Source organism: Corvus hawaiiensis, chromosome Z, assembly GCF_020740725.1.
Source record: "Corvus hawaiiensis isolate bCorHaw1 chromosome Z, bCorHaw1.pri.cur, whole genome shotgun sequence".
Classification (NCBI taxonomy): domain Eukaryota; kingdom Metazoa; phylum Chordata; class Aves; order Passeriformes; family Corvidae; genus Corvus; species Corvus hawaiiensis.
This window is the reverse complement of record NC_063255.1, coordinates 69,086,050-69,106,228: the sequence shown is the minus strand read 5'-3', so window position 1 is coordinate 69,106,228 and position 20,179 is coordinate 69,086,050. Positions and strand designations below refer to the sequence as shown.

General features: G+C 38.6%; 1 protein-coding gene across 5 annotated transcripts in view; it reads left to right on the top strand.

Annotated features, from left to right (window-relative positions):
- The window catches only part of CERT1 (ceramide transporter 1), an 84,455-nt gene that overhangs the window by 31,166 nt on the left and 33,110 nt on the right, over positions 1 to 20,179 (top strand). The window contains exon 1 of one of the 5 annotated variants that reach the window (XM_048292822.1): positions 4,504 to 4,530. The exons of 2 other annotated variants lie outside the window; for them this stretch is intronic. In XM_048292822.1, coding sequence (XP_048148779.1) covers positions 4,519 to 4,530 — 12 coding nt within the window. In that variant the 5' untranslated portion in view covers positions 4,504 to 4,518. Of the gene's footprint in view, positions 1 to 4,503; positions 4,531 to 19,504; positions 19,733 to 19,791; positions 20,109 to 20,179 lie in introns of those variants that run through there. 2 more of the 5 variants (XM_048292821.1, XM_048292820.1) reach the window with 2 other exon arrangements.

Here is a 20,179-nt window from a genome sequence, read left to right as displayed (position 1 = left end):
ATAATAACACTGGGCTTGACTGTTCCAAATCTTACGGCTTTTTCAGTATGTGTAGTTTGCAGTTTCATGGCTATTTGACATTTTTCAGTTTCTTTCATACTCCTTTTTGCTCTCTAGTTCTTGCAATATTTAAGGCAAATAGCAGTTATTTTCATTCTTAAATGGAGTAGAAAATATTATGGCACATCACTTCTAAATAAACCATCAAAACATTTAGTAGTTAAAGCAATACATTATTTAAAAGCATCCTTTTTGTATTATGCAACTAAATATCATGAATGTCATGATCAAGACAAAGCAAGGAAAACAGCAGAAGTTACTGCAATCTTGTAATAATAAGTTAGACTCAAGTTGAAAGTATATAATGGAATATCAGAGTTACTAACATCTTCTTTCCAGTGCAATATTCCGTTGCCTTCATAATAGTAGTAGTTTTGTGTGATAACTGTTGTAGGTATAGAGGTGCATCTGTTCTTCTAGCTGATCTTAGAAAAATATACAGTAATCTTATCACCAGAAACATTGGAAAAGTGCTGTATTTACATGAATAGGTGTTCGATACAGTTAAACACAACACAGAAGTGTCCAAATCCAGTCTTCACTCAGGTTATTATAAGTGGTTCTTGAAGAATATGTCTCCAAATGTCTTGTTTCTGTATTTTCATTGAGGGGTTACTGCTATGTCCTGTAATTTTTATATAAGTTTGTATGGAAAATATTTAAGAAACAGTACATTTTTCCAATATAACTTTGATAGGATCTGAAAAAAAAAAAAAATTCGTGGAGTCTGGAAGTTAGTTCCATTTTTTGTTCAAGTTTGTATGGACAACACTTAAGTGAGCCTTAGTTTTAAGTAACTCTTCATCCATCCTTTAATTTATTTTGGCTCATGCAAGTTTTATAACCAAAAACTTGACTGAGGGTGGGAGAAGATGGGCAAAATATCTCATTGCACTGAAAAGTTCTGATTTGTATTGCTTACTCTAACATTTTCTGAAGGAACTTTCTGGTCCGGTTACTAAACCTCAAGAAAAAGTTCCTTAAAAAGCTGTTCCTTCCGGGTGAAATGTGTTTTGACATATAATAGTTTGAATAAAATCAAGAGAGGAAATTATTTCCTGTACTAAACAGTTATTTTTATTAACATTAGTCTACTGCTACATAAAGTACTTTTTTTGTTTGTTTTTGAAGTTCTTTGTTGCTTACTGAGTGGGTAGGTAGTTTTGGTAGGCTGCTTAAGCTATTTGCTAACAAAAGGGTGTTTGTGAGATTTAAAGTAGCATGTCACAAGGTTGTTGATCTTCGGAGTAAGAAAAATAGACCGAAACTTTGACTGTGTTTCATTGTGCTCCAAACAGAGGGAACATTGATTTAAAATTAATTTTATATTAAATATGAGTATAAGCAGACATAGAAAAACTTCATGCTTAGCAGAACCAATTAGTAGCTGATGGCTGAGAAATGTAAAACAGCTAATGTTCAAACATAAAAACCATTAGAATTTGCAGAGGGGGTTATAATTGTATTTTTCTTTTCTTGTATTGAGGTCCTGGATCTTTACCCCATTAAGTGTTTCAAGTATCGCTCTAAAATGTTTATTCATGGCCCTGAACTGGAGGAATGATACATCTAAAACTACTATAAAGCCATCAGTGAGGCAAACGAGGAAATAGTTCACGTGTAACCAGGAGTCTGTTCTTCTACTTAAACTTTTCATTAAATGTATTGATCTGGTGTTTCTCTGGTGTCTAAACATTGATGGTACTTGAGCACCACAGTGCTGACGTATTTCGAAAGCTACTCTCTTAATAATAATTTGAAGGACTGCCTCCTCCAGGTCTCTCCCATGGTTTCAAAATGTAGTTTGGAATTTCTAACCTAATACTAGATAAACTGGCTTAAAGGTTGTTAGCTCAGTGCTGTGAGAAAGTGAGGGGAGTGAATTGCTGTTTGTTGTGAGAAACATCTGTATAAGTAAGCTTATTTTGAGCAAATGAACTCCTGAGATCCATATAATGATTTCTTGTAATACTAATCTTCTACTTGAGAACCTGATGAGAATTTATTTCGAAATTAATACTTCATGAGAAACTACATCAGTTAAGGTTTGTCCCATTTTGTTCCATCATAGTTTTTATTTTTTGCACACGGACTCTTCATGTCTTCATTATTGACGTCGTGGCTCCTCAGCAAAATAGATAGTTTTTTTGGTCTTGTATTTGCAAAATCTTTTGTTTGTCAAACCAAAATACTGTTTTAAGTCTTGCTGAACTTCTTACAATATCTGATTTTGCTGTTTAAAACTGGAAATTTTTCAGAGAGATACCTAGATATCCAACAAGTTGGCATGTAGGGACTGATGCCTTAGGTTTTAACTTTTATATTTTTCAAATCCTGTGTCTAGTGTGTGTAACTCTGAAGTTTCTTGTGGCTTGCTAATTTCTGCCCACTTGGGCTGGGTAGACATAACAAAGCCTCTCCGGGCCTGCTCTCCAAGGTCACCCAGACTGTCCTAGACCTAAAAAGTATAATCCAAAGAGCTTCTAAGGGGGGCGAGTGGAGGGGAAATGACATCATTGAACTGAAGCTTTAATTGGAGAATTTACCCTGATATGCAAATGAACCAAACCTATAAAAGTGTGAAGAACTCGTGACCTGGGGTCCATCTTGGGGTCCATCTTGGCAGTAGCCTCTGGCTCCCCAGGGGGTACTTTGAAGGCCTTTCAAATAAATACCTACTTTTATTCCTTTACTCCTGTCTAGTCTCCGTTTCTTGGGGGCCTCTTAAGGCATCAGGACTAGGTAGGTTTTCTTTTTCATTTTGAAGTGATGATGTACAAGGCATTTATATCTAGAGCAGGAGGCATGAATCTCAAAGTTTGACTGTGAAAGGCATCAGGTAGCTATTTTCCAAACCTAATTGACATCTGTCCCTTTTCTGGGATGAAGGGACCTGTCCCCCTTAAATGAAGGTGGCCTGTCTCCCTCAGTCAAAATTTTTTGACTGAGGGGTGACTACTGCTTTATTGTTTTTACTCTTGATTAGATACTGGGGAAGGTGTTAGCTAGTTAGAATAGGGGTATACAAAAACATCAAGAAGAGTAAAACATCTCTTTTTTTAGCTTTTTTTTTTGCTAAAAAAGGGAGGAGACATGGCAACCTTGGGGACAAAGATAGTTTAGCTTTTAAGTAATTCTAATTTTGTGCAATTCTTTGTATACTACAACTTGTTTCTTAAAATACCAGTTGTCAAACCAAATAAGATGTTTTGGATACCATTTTTTGCATTGTTTAAGTGCAGACCTAGTTAAAATGGTGGAAAAAAACCAAAACACTGGATTTGGTGGTCTGTTAAATTCAAATTTAAGAAAAAGTTAAGTAATTATTAACTTGATTCATTTCATTTATTAAAACGAAATGTTTGATTCATTTCATTTGTTAAACTCTGATATATTTTCACACCAGTAAGCTAGAATTGAGATATTTACTTGTGAGGTGGTTATTTTCTGACTGTTGGTCCTAGTTCACAAGTTAATTTAGAAAACTGTAGAGCAAACTTGAAAGAGCATAATTTTGGTTGCAGTCAATAAGGGCACTTCAGGATATTGTTGTGAGAAACTTCAAAACTAAAAGCATCAGCAGCCTGAAATTTTAAGAAAATTCACTACATAAAATGGAGTTCCTTTTTCCCAAGTAAGCGAAAAAAGCTAGCAGTTACCTTATCTATAAGAGTCATTAGTTTCACTGTTACGGTCAGCTGCATATTTTGTTTTTCCTTGTCAATGCACTGTTCTAAAAGAATTACTGAATGTGCTGTTACACATTGAAAAATATTGCTAATAACAGTAATTGTGATGTTGGAGCAGAAAAGGCAGCCAGGTTGAGAGGACAAGGGGTACAGGTGGGCTTTTGCTAGTCTAACAGGACTGCAAAACCATTCAAAAGCAGAACTCCCGGTGGCTAAAACCAGAGCACCACAATGTTGTGCACTTGAGAAGCATCTTAATAACAAAGTAATCACAGAGTACCCTACCCAGAGCTAATGGACCCCCTGCTCTAGTTGTTCCTGTTCTGAAACGTTGAGTTAATGTCAGATTGCTTAAATCTGTTGGTAATACAAGTCAGCTTCTGGATAAACAGAGTGAAAGATTTCAGGTAAAATATTGAAGTATTTATAAATTTAATTTGCCTTTTATCTTTGTGTTATTTCTCTTATGAACTTAAGTATAAGAGCTTCTGCATGAGTAACTTTTATCAAACTCAGAGGAAGCCTTAAATTTCACTTCAAACTTGGTTATAAGCACCCAAAGTTTCTCAGTTCCTGGTTTTTGTTTTGTTATTTGATTGTGTCAGCTTCAGACTGAGACCCAAGTGCATCTACCTGTTCCTTCAACCTATTAATGCCTTAAGAAATTTCACATTAACTATACTTAAAGTCAAGCTTTTGTTTGAATACTGTATGTAAATATTGATCTATGAGATTTTTTTTTTTAGGTGCTCTAAAAAAACATTGAAAAATGCAAATAGAGGTAAGTTTCTCAAAGTAATATTTTACTAGCAGTGGGTGGTAGAGCAAAAAAATTTGACCCATTAATCAGAAACCATTATCAGTTTCAATTTGTGAAATATGAGCTCAGGTGATCAACAGTACAGAAGGGTAGTACATGTTTAACTTACCCGCAGCAATTTTAAGTAATTTTAAGTAGAGCTGTAACATTGAAGGCTGTGAAGGCAGGGCAGTTTCCTCCTTTTTTACACCTCTCTAATCTTGCCCTAGATTTGATTTATATTTTGTATACTGATAATGGCAGTAAAGACATGCAAATAAATCACTCCAAAGCTGATCTGGACTGAAATTAGTATTAGTAAGATAATTAGAATGAATAGGAAAGTATATGCAGAGGAATGATACAGAAACATTTTGACTCAGCATATTAATGTATGAAGCTTTAAAAATAGATATTAAATGAGAAGCATAAATTTCTGCCATCAGTAAATAGTTTTGTACATTAAATTTAGTGTTCCTATCTTCTGGCAGACCTTTGTGGAATTACTGAAACAAGATGTTTGTGTAGACTGTATTTAAGTGCATAGTGAAATGCTGCAAATAGTCTTCAGAAGTCTCTTTTTATGTTATGACCTTTATAAATCTATTCTTTTTTAATCAGCTTACTATATTGTTGACAACTAGTCACTGTCAATTTCTAGCAATGGCAAATATTCTAATATTGATGAGTGACTGTTAATTATAAATACAGTCTTGTTAATTATTTTAAAATAAAAACTTTCCAGCAGTGTAACTTCAGATACATCATAGGAGGGAGCAATAGGAGCAGTCTCTGTTGCCATATCCCCATCTACTTCCTCTCCTGGCATTCAGCTGTTTCAGTAATGTGTGATTTTTAAAGTATTTGCTTCCTCAGCCGTTGTTGCTGAGATCTGAAAAGGAAAGAGAATGTGGCTCCCTAGTATTTTAATTTTTTGGTGTTTCTTACTAATACTAGTTCCTCTGGCCGTAATTTCACCTGTACCCATTCAAAAATAAGACTGACATAAGTGGAAGCAACAGTGCAGATGAAGGAAAGCATGGGATATATGGGAGTAGATATATATTGTTCAACTTTGGTTTTATTTATCAAGTACATAATGAGGATTGTTAGGAGTGTGATGATGAGGCCTCCTTTTGCCTGTGTTGATATCCATGTCCTAAGTGTTGAAACAAGTTTCTTAAGTAATCTTGATGTCAGCTATTGTTTCCTATTAACCTGATTTGAATTTCCTTGTTCTTTTGTCTAATGCTCTGCAGCACACAACAAAGTCTTAAATGTTTCTGTTTGATGCTGACATGGATTGTGTAGCATACACTCTTACCATTTCTGTGGTAATGCATTTTGCTCCAGAAGCTAGTCACCCACTGTCACTGTGGCGTTGTGAGGCTCTGGCTTGCAGCAGTAGTGCAGCTTGCCTGAGAGGAGGCTGGAGGACAGCATTCAGATATCTATATTAAACTGTTGAAAGCTATTTTTAAAGCCTATTTACCTGTTTAAAAGACTGAAATGTGTAGGCAAGTTGCTGATGAGTGGCAGAGACACACGCTTAAAGGTGTTGCAAAAACACCCTGTACTAGTTTGAAACTAAAAAGCCATGAACTATTGCTCAAGCTTATGCAGGAACTTAGATGTGTTTTTGTTGCTGTTCTGTCACTGCTGTATGTTGACGTTAAATATGTAACTTAAGTTCTTGTGTATTCACATTTGACATCTCCCAGCAAAGCTGAATTTGAAGTGTTTGCAAAACTGCTCCTTGATAACTAAATAACAAAATATGTTCAAGCACAGACTTCTGAACTTGGCAGTAATAAGCTTATTTTTATTGGATTTTGGCCAGAACCTTAGGTAGAGCGGGAAATACGTAGGAGAAGGATGTGGCTGTCTCAAGTCTGGGCACCCTGTCTAGCTTTTCAAATTCATTCGTCCTTCAATTGTGAATACCATCTTTTTCTTTTTGCTCTTCAGTGACATCTAAGTGGTATAGATATCAGCAAAGAAATAAACTGAAGTACCCTCCTGAAGGAACAGTCATAAAATTCATTGTAATTCTTCCCCTAATATGAACTAAAGTCATCCTTTACCATCCACAGTGAAACATAGCATCCAGGTGCTATGTTTCACTGTAAGTTAGATTGGGAAGTGTTTTAATGGTAAGGGCTTATGGAATCACTTTAGCCTGTTTCTGCTGTCAGAGGAATTTCTTGCCATCCTCATAAAATATGAGTTCTCCTTTATTAAGTAGTCTTACAGTAAATCTAGAGAGGTTACTCTGTTCATTTTTGAAACACTTAAAATTTGTCTTTTTCTGTTAGACCAGTTCCCCATTCCTCAGTTGTTGTTCACGTGGATGTTTTTTACAGCTTTCTGATACCTTGTATGTCTCTGTTCCAAACTCAGTCCTCATCTTTCCGTGAAGTGTAGCACCAAAATAGAACTCAGCATTCCCACTAGGATCCTATATGTGTTGCATAGAATGTAGGATTATTTCGTGGATCTCGTATGCTACCATTTTACAGCACCATGAGGTTTTTTTTAAGTTACCCAGCTTGAGAACCACTAAATCTGATTCGTCTCTAGAACTATCTGCAGATCATTACCTATCCTGTATGTGTACAGTACCATATTTCCTGTAACCAAGTAAGCTTTGAACTCCATTTTTCTCCTGTGTACATAAGTGTTAAGCTTATACTGCTCTTCTGTCAACTTCAGTCTTTCCAGCTCAGCTGTTTTGGGTAATAATTATTGTGCTGTGTGGGTTTGGTTCAGTTTCTTAAGTGATCGTGCTTCTTCTAGTACTTTGTAAAGTATGGGCACCTGTCTACATGAAGAAACTGCTAAATGATCTAATCTATCTCAGTTCATAGCTGAGCTTGCCTGTTACTCTGTTGGGAGCTGTTTATCTGAATCTGGAGCTGTACATATATGTGCACTTAGATATATGTGCACTAAGATAATTTTAAATCTTTGTATCCATGAAAGCTGTGATCACCTGTATGTTCCTAATTAAAAACTGTTCTCTCCTATCTAGTCAGAGCATTAACAGGTAGTCTTCATAGTCTTAGTAGAGGTCTTGAACTCTCCTCTCAAGCCCCTGCCCCCAAAAGGTAGTGAACTTAGTTGAGATGGCTTACTCCTGTCTTTCCCTTAAATTAGCTAAATATGCTAATTGTTTCAAGATTCAAATGCACAGAAAGGTTAAAGTAAATTGCATAGCCAGGCTGGTGAACCAGAATGTTCTGAAATAGCTAATGGATGCCTGAAAGTTACAGTTCAAATTGCAGATTAGCAGAGCGTTGCCTTTTGGGTGCAATACTGTGTGAAGGAAAACACTTGAAAACTGCTAACTCGGTATCAAATAATGTGAAAGGCTTGTGACACTACAGCTCCACTAAGCTGTTAAGAGTATGTCAGTCAACATTTTTGCAGTGCTATTTAACGAAGGGTGATGTACATGGCTAAAGTAAACTTGGTCTCAAGACAAATGCTCAGTCTTGAGGTGACTTCTAGAAGAGTCAACTTGCAGCTGGCTATGCAGTAAATAGCCAGTCTTACTGCTGTAAACAAGTGTGATTCCAGTAGTAAGGCCAAAAGTGTTATTAATTCACTTTGTAAAAACTGTGGTAAATAATTTTGATAGTGTATACTTTCATTTAATAGAAGTAAGGGGAATGTCAAAGTTTGTCACTGGCAGAATTACATGCAGTTATCTTTAGGAGTCTGAGTTCTCCACGGCAGAATGATAGCATGTTTTTACAAGGTCTCCCTGAAAACAGTATTGTTCGTTGAGACAGACCTGTGTCAAGCTTGATAAATGCCCCTTCAGATAAGGGTACGCTCTTGGTATCAAGAACGGAAAGTAGAGAGCTGCAGTGTAAAAGTAGTGACTAGTTAAAAGCTGGCAATTGCCAAATGCTGTATGCTGCTTACTCAGAATTATTACTCATCACCTCAAAAAAAATACTGTGCATTAACAGCTTAATAGAAAAATCTTGGATACTCTGTATGCCTCAATCTACCAAAGTCAGTCTTTTTTGCTTTTTAAAAGAACTTTTCTAAAAGAAAGGCTTTTCTTCAGTGAGCTTTCATTACAGTGAAACTCAGTGAGGTGATATTTACAGATCGTAGTTAATCCTCTTGCTCTAGGGAGGAGTGCTCAGCCACATGGGTGGAGTGCACAAGTACCAATGAGACTGAGACGTAGTAACATTGAACAGAGGTAGTAACCTTTTTGGCTCTTTGGAGAGAGGCACGCACACCACCACCATCCAGTGAAATTCCTGAAAAAGAGAGTAACTTCAGAAGCTAATGTGACTCTAAAGAGCTGGCAGAATTCTTCTGAAAACATGACATGGCTTGGGGCACCTGCTCTTTTAATCTAATGTCCTTGGCATTTATCGGAACCCCTTAAGGTAATTCTTCCAATATAATTTTCACTGTAGGTCAGCAGAAACATCCTTTTTCCCTCTGAAAACAGATCAAGCATGAAAATATGCATTTGCTGTTATTTTAATGTCATCTGTGTACAGACTGACTGCAGAGGAAACAAAAGTCCTGCTCTTGAGCATATATATTTTAAATAGTAGGTGAGGAAGAAGGGGTTTAATATTTAACTGCTGATGTTTAAATATCCCATACTGCCTGATATGAACATAGGCATTAGAAAACTGGGGGAATGGAGTGTCAAATAGAGAAAGGCGTCCATCCTTCTACCCCCTTGGTAACCTGGAATAATTTGTGAGGATTTGTGTATTACTGTAAAATTGCTTGTTTAAGCAAACAAATACACTTGAGGCTTCTCAGCTGATAAGAATTACTTGCCCTGATGTACAGTACGATGCTGGTACTGAAACTTGTCAATGTTGTAAGAAGCTGTACTTTCAGGGAAAGATTAAATGAATTATTCAAGTTATTATTCCTTTACTGTGAAAAACAGAGGGTTCTTTCTTTACAATTGAATTAAATATGAATTAAATTTCAGTGAGGAAAATTAAGCTTGGATATGTCTTGTACATTCCATTATTTTAGTGCTGGTATCAGCTGTATATATCAGCATATATACATGTGATAGTGCATGTCATTTGATGTTGCTAAATTTGCTAAGTGCACTTATTGCTGAAAACTGTGTATTTCCTGACAGAAGACTTTAGGGGAATGCCAGTGAATCAGCAGTTTCAGTTGACTACACAAGCGTGTTTGCTGCAGCAAACCTAAATGTTGTCACTTCCAAATTGTTGAAACTTCCCTTTCAGGACAAAAGACAACAGTTCTTTGTCTGTCTTGGCACCCTTTTGCCGTTCTTGGGCCCATGTTCGAACAGCAACTGTTAAATTGCAGCTTTATTAGTAAGTAGTTACAGTTAGTACTGTTGAAAGCTGGACTAAAGCTTTGTCCATTCCAGCCCAACACACTTGATGAATTATAAACAAAGCAGATTGTTTCACTTTGACCAACCCAGTCTTTCTTTGCCTGTGTGTTCTAGTTACGTTTCATAACAATTGCTTTGGCTTTGAAAATAGATATTATAATTCTCTGAAGAATGCATCCTTGTGGGGTGTAGGCCTGAGTATGTAAATGGGCATGTTCTGAGCAGGAGGTGGTACTAGAGATCTTGCATCCTAGTCATTCTGATTCTATGGTAAAGCACATTTCTTATATAGCAGTTAACTCGTCCTTGCTTGTGTTATAATATTTTCTGCTTCCCAGCAAAAGAATTTGTCTTGGTTTTGAAAGACAGGTGTCTGCTAAGGAAGGCAGAAGCCTCCCTTGAAGTGGCAGATATAACCCCTTTCCCTCTGAGTTATTATATTTTGAAATCAAGGGCCTTTAGGCAAAGATGTGGGAAATAGGAATAACAGTTCTTTACTATATATATATATATATATATATGTATATATATATATATATATATATATAACCAGTCAAACAAACAGCAATGACTATGGCAGTAACAGCAAACAATCACAAAACCCTCTCGGCTGTCGGGCCCTTTCCCCTCGGGTGCAGTTCCGCTCGCAGCCGGCAGGGGCGCTGGCGGCTCCCGGTGAGCAGGGCAGGTGCGATGGTTCCCCCGCGGCTGCAGGGGGCGCTCCGGAGCGAGCTCGGGGAGCACGCGGCAATGGCGGCCTGGGGTCCCGGGAAGGGATGGGACAAAGGCTTCACAAACCCCTGGGCAGCCGATCCCGGTGTCCGGCCGGGCCCTCGGGAACAGCAGGCTGGAACAGCAGGGACGAGCACAAATCCCGGGTGGCAGGCGAGATGTATCCAGATGGGAGAACCCCACGGAGGCCCAGGCAGGCAGGGCGAGCAGGGCTACAGCGTAGCGAAAGCTCGAAGCAGCAGCGGAGCAGGGCAGCCACAGCTCGGTCTCCAGCAGGGCAGGGAAAGCGGCTTTTGGGGTCCCGGCGTTGTTTCCAGCAGGAAGAAAGAACGGCCAAAAAGAAAGAAGCAGCAGCTCCTTTCCCTGCAGCTTCTCTCTCAGGACGCTCAGAGCGAACTGACCCCACACCCAGGTGTAGACAAAGGAGTAGCCAGGCCCGCCCCACCCCCCTTTTTGTCTTTCTTAAGTACAGCTATTTGTCCCCTAGCAACATGCATATGGGAGAAAATTCCTTTAACAGAAAAAAAAAACTAAGACTAAACTAAAACCCCAACAGAATTCCTCTGTCCTGAAACAGTTCTTTTTTAACAAGATGAAGTTTTTTTGCCTCAATTTGCTGGTTCTCAGACTTTCAGATGTAAATAAAAGGTCTGGTTAAATTCTGTTTCCTTCACGTTTTGCTTTACTCTTGTGCAGTTCAAAAAGTGCAGCATGTACTTATTTCCATGCTTATTTCTACCTCTCCCCAAAAATACTAAGCAAGGCTAAACAGAAAATATATAATTCATGTGTTTAGTGAGTTTGAGGAAATCTGTTAGGTAAACCTGCTAGTTTTGCAAAACGCCAAGAAAAGTGCAAAGATAACAGCTACTTAGACTATAGCTCCCATAATCTAATCAAACAATACGTAGGACTTAAGTTTTTTGCAAGTATATCTAATTGACCTTCAGAGAGTTACTGGACTTGTTTGTGTTTTAGTTCTTGAAAAGAGGCCATCATGCTGGCTAGACACATCTTCAACAGATGGAGAGTGTTCAGCTGGCAGTGCTAGTGATACGTAGTCTCTCTTGGAGTATCCACCTGAGTAGACAGAACCTGGAGTAAAAAACATGCTCCATTATGAGTTTGAACTTGGTCGTATGGGAAGAAAGTCTGAAATATGTGGATCTGAGGCTGCATTTAGGAGAAAAACTTGTGTTACACTAGACTGGACAGGTTCTCCGCCCTCCTTGTTGATTTGCACTGTCTTGATGTAAGAGCCCTGTGTTACACAGCAAATCTGCCATTTTTCTTTACTGTTCTCAACTGTGAGGCAGATTTGAGTCTGGAGTGGTTTTGGATGTAGATACAATAGCTTCGCTTTTGCCATTTTTATGGCTGCTGCTTTTTCAATGTCTGAACCGGGCTATAAGCAGATCTGTCAGATTATGAAGATCTGCTGACAGAATACACATTTTGTCACTGCCATGCAGAATGGTCAGGAAACAACACCTTACCTACTGTCAGGTGGGAGTTTCCCTCCCCTCACTTCACAATGGGGTGAAGTCAGCTTTTAATGTGTTGCAGTTCAAAGCAGTTAACAGCAGGAATATGGCCATTCTCCTGAAGTCTTATGTCACACCCCCATACACACTGTTACTCTGCAGGCAATAACATTAGTGTTTCAGTTTGTCAGCTCTTAACGCATGTGTAGCTTTCTCACGATGAATTATTCTGGGTACACTGTTGTGAGAAAACCAACAATGGGATTGGAGTTCAGCAGTATTTAGAAAATATGGGTCTACAAAATAATCGATGACCGACATACTGAATGTGTTTCTGCAGTTGCCTGATTAAGGCACAAGTTCCTACAGAAAGGGCTCTACAGCTTGTACAAAACAAACATGCTGTCATGAAATAGGATGATTTAGTTACTGTAGAAGACTTGAGTTAATACAAGCAGTTTGGTGCCTATTTTATTATACTATTCTCTAGCTAATGCTTATCACAGGGAGGTTTTCATGTTGGTACCAGTGCTGCGCTGGCACCCTTTATCTTGTTCATACTTTCTACTCCTCTGGAAAGAAAAGTATGACCAAAATGGTGTCCCAAAGCTTAGTGCACAGCCTAATAAGGACCAACAGTGTTACAGTTCTGTGTAAAACCCATGATAACATTTATCTTCAAAGTCCTGAACATTTTAAGGCATAGATCCTTTGATTTGCTTTCTTCTAATGTACTAGAAGCAGCCTTTTGTGAGCCGTTTTCCAAACAGTTTCCAGATCTTTCCTTCAAGGACAGGGTAGGTCAGTTTACTGTAGACACCTGTGCCATACTTGAAGTTGTTTTTCCTATTACACAGTGGGTGTTGGCTTTCAGCAAATAAAAACAGTCTGTTTCTTTTTGCATCAATGAACAATAATAGTGTGGAGGTTGTTTTTGTATTGGCTGAGTTTAATGTCTTTACTGATGCGTTTGTTAATATTGTATGTAATATCAGTTAATATTTTAATTTTCAAAGATGAGTTTTCTGAAAATTGCATTTCATAATTACAAACTCCTAAGTAAGCCTGTATAAACTTAAGTGTTATGAATAGAGTAAATAACTTATTTCACATGAAATATGTCTGTATATTACTTCATTACTTTTAATGGGTTTGGTAGGCTTTAACTAAAAGTTTGTTTCTTCTGATGCTTCCCGAAGTGTGCATACGTACAGGGAAAACCAGTTTGGTGAGGGCCTACTTAATGTATAACGTGTATATGAAGAAATCCTGTGCCTGTTCTTCTGGCTGGTATGTAAAACTACTTTTCATGACGAGCTGTGTGTTTGTAGACTAATGCGAGAACAGCTGAATGTAAAGAAAAGTCTTCTACTTGGACATGGTGCTTGAGACAGATGTGCCCAATTTTCTCCATGTCAAATATTAAATTTTTTTTTAAGTTAAATTGTATGGAGCCCAACTACTTCTTGTTAGATGAAGTTCTAAAAAATCTGAGCCAGAACATTTGTTAGATTGATTTGTACTATGTCTTTGGACAATCTTAACCGAAAATGAATGTTCTTAGTTGGTTCACTGTTTTGAACTGGCTGAGAAGTGTGAATAGAATAGAACTTCAGAATAATTTCTTTAATCTCTATTACAATTTCTAATTTGCTGTCATCCATTCAGGACTAAATGTCATTGTTACTACTTGCATACTGTGTGGAAAACTTTATCTTCACTAAGCAGTGTGTCTCAAATGTAATTATAAAGGCTAAAGGTAAAACTGGTCTGGTTTTAATTGTCTACCATGAAAAGGAGGTTTCTATGTCCAGGGACTGAAGCAGAAACAGGGTAAGGGTTATTGTTGGTCTTTGACCAATAGTAACCTCCAGCCGTATCTGTTTCCTTTTCGCTATTTCCCTCTAGTGGTCACACACGACACTGATTTGGGGCGGTTAAACAGATGAACTGCTTTTAACACAAAAGTAATATGAGTTTATGACAACTTAATTTTCCCAGTCCTGACCACAGAGACTGTGAAACCTTGTGACAGGAGGACATACTCTCATGTTTTGAACTGGTGATTCACCAAGGTTTTGGAAATTACCTGAATTTTTATCCTTTTAGATATCCAAATGTGTCTTTTACATGAAATATACAAAACTCTTAGCATAATCTAAGTTTGTTTATGAAGTTTTTGATGTGGGATCTGCTTTATATGCATATCTTTGCCGTTCTTTATCTGAGGCTAGGTCTTATGTCTAAACATTGAATGTATTCAGATAATTTATCCCTTTAGCATTTTGTTTCATGTGATGTTAGACTTGTTCTTAACCCATAAACTAAAATGGGAATTATAGAATCATGTCGTGCTATTCTTTGTAAAAAAACTGTTTTCGTGTAACTTTACAGCCATTGTGTATCAAGTGTTTCATAGAATTGCTAAGATTGAAAAAGACCTTTAATATTTCCACATTCAGTTGTGAACCCAGCACCACCACCATGTTCACCACTAAACCATGTCCTCAAGTGCCATATCCACACATTTTTTAACACTTTCAGGTGTGTTGACTCCACCACTTCCCTGAGCAGTATATTCTAGTGCTTTACAACCCTTTCCATGAAAAAAATTTCATAATGTCTAAACTAAATTTCCCCTGCTGCAACTTGGCAGCCATTTCTGCTTGTCCTGTCACTTGCTACTTGGAATAAGAGACTGACACCCATCTCACTACAGCCTCCTTTCAGGTAGCTGTAGAGAGTGATAATGTCTCCTCTGAGCCTCCTTTTATCCAGATTGAGCTACCCCAACTCCCTCAGCCACTCATCAGACTTGTGCTCCAGACCCTTCACCAGCTTCATTTGACTTAAGATCTTGCAATGTAAGTTACTTCCTATGTAAGTTGGGGCAGGCACCTCAGGAAGAGTACAAGGATGTTGGTAAGTCACATAGAGAAAAATGTTAATTAGAAGGGGAAAAGCTTAGCTAGAACTCAGTCTGGTCACTGCTGTATAAGATCAGATGTTTTTACAAATACATTAACAAAAAAAGGAGGACCAAGGAAAATTTGCATCCTCTATTGGATATGAGGATGGGGAACACTGTCACCAAGGATGAGGAAAAGGATGAGGTACTTAATGCTTTCTTTGTCTCAGTCTTTAACAGAAAGACCAAATATTTTCAGGGCCAGCAGCCCCCAAGCTGCTGAACCAGGAATGGGGATCAGAATAGATTTCCTGTAACTCAGGAGGATGTGGCCTCCCGTGTCACTTAGACACTCACAAGTCTATGGGGCCAAATGAGATTTGCCCAAGGGGACTGAGTGAGCTGATGAAAAAGCTTTCCAAGCCACTCTGCATCACTTATCATCAATTCTAGTTAACCAGGGATGTCTCAGATTACTCTAAGTTTGAAAATGTGGTGCCCACCTTCAAGAAGGGTCAAAATGAGGATCTGGGGAACTACGGCCTGTCAGCCTGACCTTGGTGACCTCAGTGCTGGGGAAGGTCATAGAACAGAGTATCTTGAGTGTGATGACTGGCACACACAGGACAACCAGGGCATCAGGCCCAGCCAGCATGGATTTGTGAAAGGCAGGTCCTGCCCAACCAGCCTGATCTCCTTTTATGATAGGGTCACCTGCTTAGTGGCTAAGGGAAAGACTGTGGATGTTGTCTATCTAGACTTCACTAAAGCCTTTGACGCCATTTCTCATAGCATTATCCTGGAGAAACTGGCAGCCTATGGCTTGGACAGGTGCACTGTTCACTGGGTAAAAAACTGTCAGGGTGGTCAAGACCAGAGTGTGGTGGTGGATGGAGTTACACCCAGCTGGTGGCCGGTCACCACTGCTGTTAACCAGGGCTCAGCATTGCAGCCAGTTCTGTTTCATATCGTTACGGATGATCTGGATAAGGGGATCAAGGACACCCTCACTCAGTTTGCCGGTGACAACCTGGGTGGGAGTGTTGATCTGCTGGAGAGTAGGAAGGCTCTGCAGGTTGGACATCAGGAAGAATTTTTTCACTGGAAGGGTGGTCAGGTATTGGAATGGGCTGCCCAGGAAAGTAACGGAGCCACCATCCCTGGAGGCATTCAGTAAAAGTCTGGATGTGGCACTTAGTGTAACGGTCTAGTTGGCATGGTGGTGTTAGGTCAAAGGGTGGACTTGATCATCTTGGAAGTCTTTTCCAACCTTAATAATTCTGATTTTTTTCTGCCTATCATGCAGAATAGTTGAGTTTGTCTGTAGAGAATTATGCCTTCAGAACTCTGATACTTTATATCCAATATGTTCATCTTTTGTTTAAAAGGAAAATTACCGTTGGACAGAATTATTGCCTAGATAGTTTGCGCTTAACATACGGAATCTTTACGTTGTCCAATTGATGTATGATTAGAAATGCAGGTAAAGCTTCTACTGACGGCAGAATGCTGATGCATGAGGAGCTTGTAAACCAGACTGGGCTTTGTTTTTAAACAAACATGGTTTTGACTTAATAGAAGTCAAAGGTTTTTATGAATTTTCAACCCTGGTCAATTTCAGGAATCTGAAGCTGTATCAGGAACATAACAAAAAGTTGTGTGTCTTGGAGTCCCTTATTTCATATAACTTTTTTGTTCAAATGTATAAGAGGTGCAGTGAGCGTCTGTTGTTTTTGAGGGAAGTAGGTGTTGAGAGCTGATAAGGTCTACAGCAAGAAGGAAATAAGAATAGGTAATAGGTTTTGAATATGAAGAAAATTGTGTTAGATTTAATAGGGTGTGAGATGCAAAACAAGCAGTGTATTAAAAGTGAACCTTTCTTTGTCCCTGTTTTTTCCCAAATTACTGTTAGGAGATTGCAGTTTAAACAGCCCGTGTTCTCACATATTCTCATGGGTGTAAGATAGTTTTCCTTGAATTCTAAATCAAATATATTATGGAATTTGACAATTCCAACTTTTTTTATCCTCCAAAGCTTGGAGTGTATTTCATACTCAGGGGTATGCCAGCCACTTGATAGATATTTCTATTCTGATGGCTAAATGAATTTTTAAGGATTGAGTGGAGGGGAAAAAACCCATCTGAGTTTAGTAGTGACAAGATACCTGCTAATTGCACTAGATGAACAAGGGACTTTATGGAGCAAAGGGTTTTGCAAGGGTTTTGCAGGAGCATTTGCTTTGGCAGTTTTTCTTCTTATTGACAAGAAGCTAAGCATATTTATCTGTTGATATATGTGTTCTGTGTTGCTGTAAAGCTTTTTATACTCCATTTCTTTTAGTGCAAGTAAGAACCTTGCCTGCATGTGTACTTTGAATCGTAGGGTTTCTTGTTAATAAAATGTTTATTCTGATTAAGCAAAGTGTAAGCCTCTCAAGTCCATATCCAGAACAGGCTCAGGCTTGCAACAAGTACCTTTTCCTCCATTGCTGTTTAACCATGCTCTTTCAAAATTCCATTATGGTCTTTAGCGCAAGATTCTTCACCATAATACAGATGGTGGATGTGTTTTTCTAGTTCTACAGAGGCAATATTAATATAATACTTAACTACCTTAGGTTAAAAAATAAACCTAAAGCAACAATTGGAGGAAGAAGCAATCACTCCTTCCCTGCCGTTTTGAAGGATAGGTAAGATTGCCTAAATGCCTGTTAACGGTGAACACGGTGTGTGGCTTAGTCCTCCTTGCTGTGTCCCGCTGTTGAGACGGGCTGGGTTATATCCCTGTGTGCTCAGTGCCTGCAAGGCACGGGCTTTCCCTCCACCTAGTGGATGCTCCATGGGAGAGCCGGTGCTCGGACGCCTGCAGCAGCTTTTCTACTGCCTCCTGGCTCATCTGCCTTAGCTGGCACTTATGCATTAACCCTGGCAACACTCCCTTTTGAATTTTACGCATCCTGATGATGTAATAATATTTAATATAACTATTACGCAATTTTGTATAACTGCTAAAAAGAATAATGTGACTAGTGCTTTCAGTTGGGATCAGAACTGTTCCTATTTTTAAAGGCACAGTTGCACAAGGGCTAGCCTTAAACCAAGATCAGACAATATGTAATGGAATTAATTAATTCTTTAAAATCTGCAACTATTCCCACTAGCTTTCAAAGCATGAAAACTAGTAAGAATACTTACTTCAGTGCATTGGGAGCTGAGGCCAAAACGTCAGTGCTTTTTCTGCCACTGTCTAATAGAACGGAGTTTATTAGTTTTGTATGATGATACAGACCTTACCTGTCCCTCTCCAGACAGCCCAGATTCATGGGAGGAATGAGTGTAGCCTCTCCCAGTCTTGCTTATAGTCTCATGATCCAGCAGTACAAGCTGCTTTAGTTTTATTACTAAGTCCACTAAGCGTTGCAGTTATTGTCAGCTTGGGTTTTGGTACTTTTGCTCAGTGAAGAATTTTATTTTTATACTTATTTTTCAACTTGGAATCCCTGGGATTTCCTTCTGTACACATAACATGCGTATTTACTGTGGAATTGCAACATGTATCACTGCTGGAGGAAAGTTATGTCTACAATGTCTTTCCCTGTTTTTGCAGTTGCAAGAAAGGTCATATTAGAAGCTCTTTCCTTTTAAGTAGTCATGTGCACTGTGCTTGGGAGGGCTGTGGGCGGGGGATCATCATCCAGCTGCTCTGACCTGGATTGTGGAATTTCTGTCTCTGCCTTCCTGCTAACTACCAGCTTGGTTTTGCAACCTTAAATTTCCATTGTCAGCAGCTTCAGAATAATTGAAAAATCAGACCTACAGTCACATGATAATTGTATCTTCAACTTCAGTCCTCAGAAATGCATCCTGTACTGCCCTGCCTGTAGTGTCTGTTGTGTTCTTACTGTCTGCAGTCATTTTCTAGGGTAGCCCTGCCTTGGCTCATCCTAGAACTAACCCATCTTGCTGAAGCACTTCCAGCTAGTCTAAAAATCGCCTTTGGAACATAGTCATTTTACAGAGCTTATCTGCTTATTTTCCACCAAGCCTTTCATAGTACCTTCCAGCTCCTTTTTGTTACTACTTTTTCATGTATTCTGGGTTTTTTCATAAGATACTGTGGCTTGATCTCTTGGATGTTTGGTGGGATTTTTCACAACTACTGTAGAGAATGAGATTAGAGTCACTGTGTCCTAATATCTGTTTCATCATCTTCTAGGGTGAGCTGTATGCCTTAGAGGGAGGAGCTGCCTGCTGCTTTTGTTATGTAAAATAATAAATAATTTATAATGCTAACTGAATATATCTGCCTTGGACAAACCTACACTGAAGTGCTTCACGGGCACTAAATTGAGACATAATCAAAATAATTCCTTGAAGATGTGAGAATAATTTGCTTCATTCGATTTTTTAAGTGGGAGAACTTTGCTGTGAGTCTGTGCTTTGCTCAAGGGTATTATTTTCCACTTAAGGATCAGTGTGAGCAGTAACAAGAGATCTGCAATATGATTCTGCAAATACTTACCTTCTTTTATTGAATTTTTTTTTATTGAAAGCAGCTTTTCTGATGTTGCTGATATGCTGATCTGCTCCAGTTAAAGGATCACATGAAGCTTTGGATCATGTGGCTTTTTCCTCTTGTCTGTTGTAACAAAAGGATTAATGGATTTCGTGCATTGCCTTAGAAAGCTGAAGGTGTTGCAAATACTATCAAATGCCAGTTTTAATGTAGCTTTGAAGCTGTGATGTATGCATGAAATTTCAAAGAACTGCATCTTTTTACTGAGTATGGCAATTTAGTGTTAGTGCTTGATGGTATGAAGTGATATGACTTCTACAAGTAATTTTGTTTTCAAGCAGAGACTGTTGATTTCTATCATATGAACTCTACCTGCTTTTCTAATTTTTATCTTGGGAAAATAAATTTGTATTAACAGAAGAAACTTGTGTCTGCATTCCTCTTCTCAATGTAATTGATTATTTCTGCAGTGAATAGTTAATGATGATCTGCTTTGCAAGACATAAATGCGGCAGTGACCTGCTCTCGTTTAGATGTTGCGGTAGTAGAATGGTGGGGCTTTGCATGATTCATGCTTGCTTTGTTTGTGTTCATCTGCCTGCATATGTCTGCTGTGAGCGGGA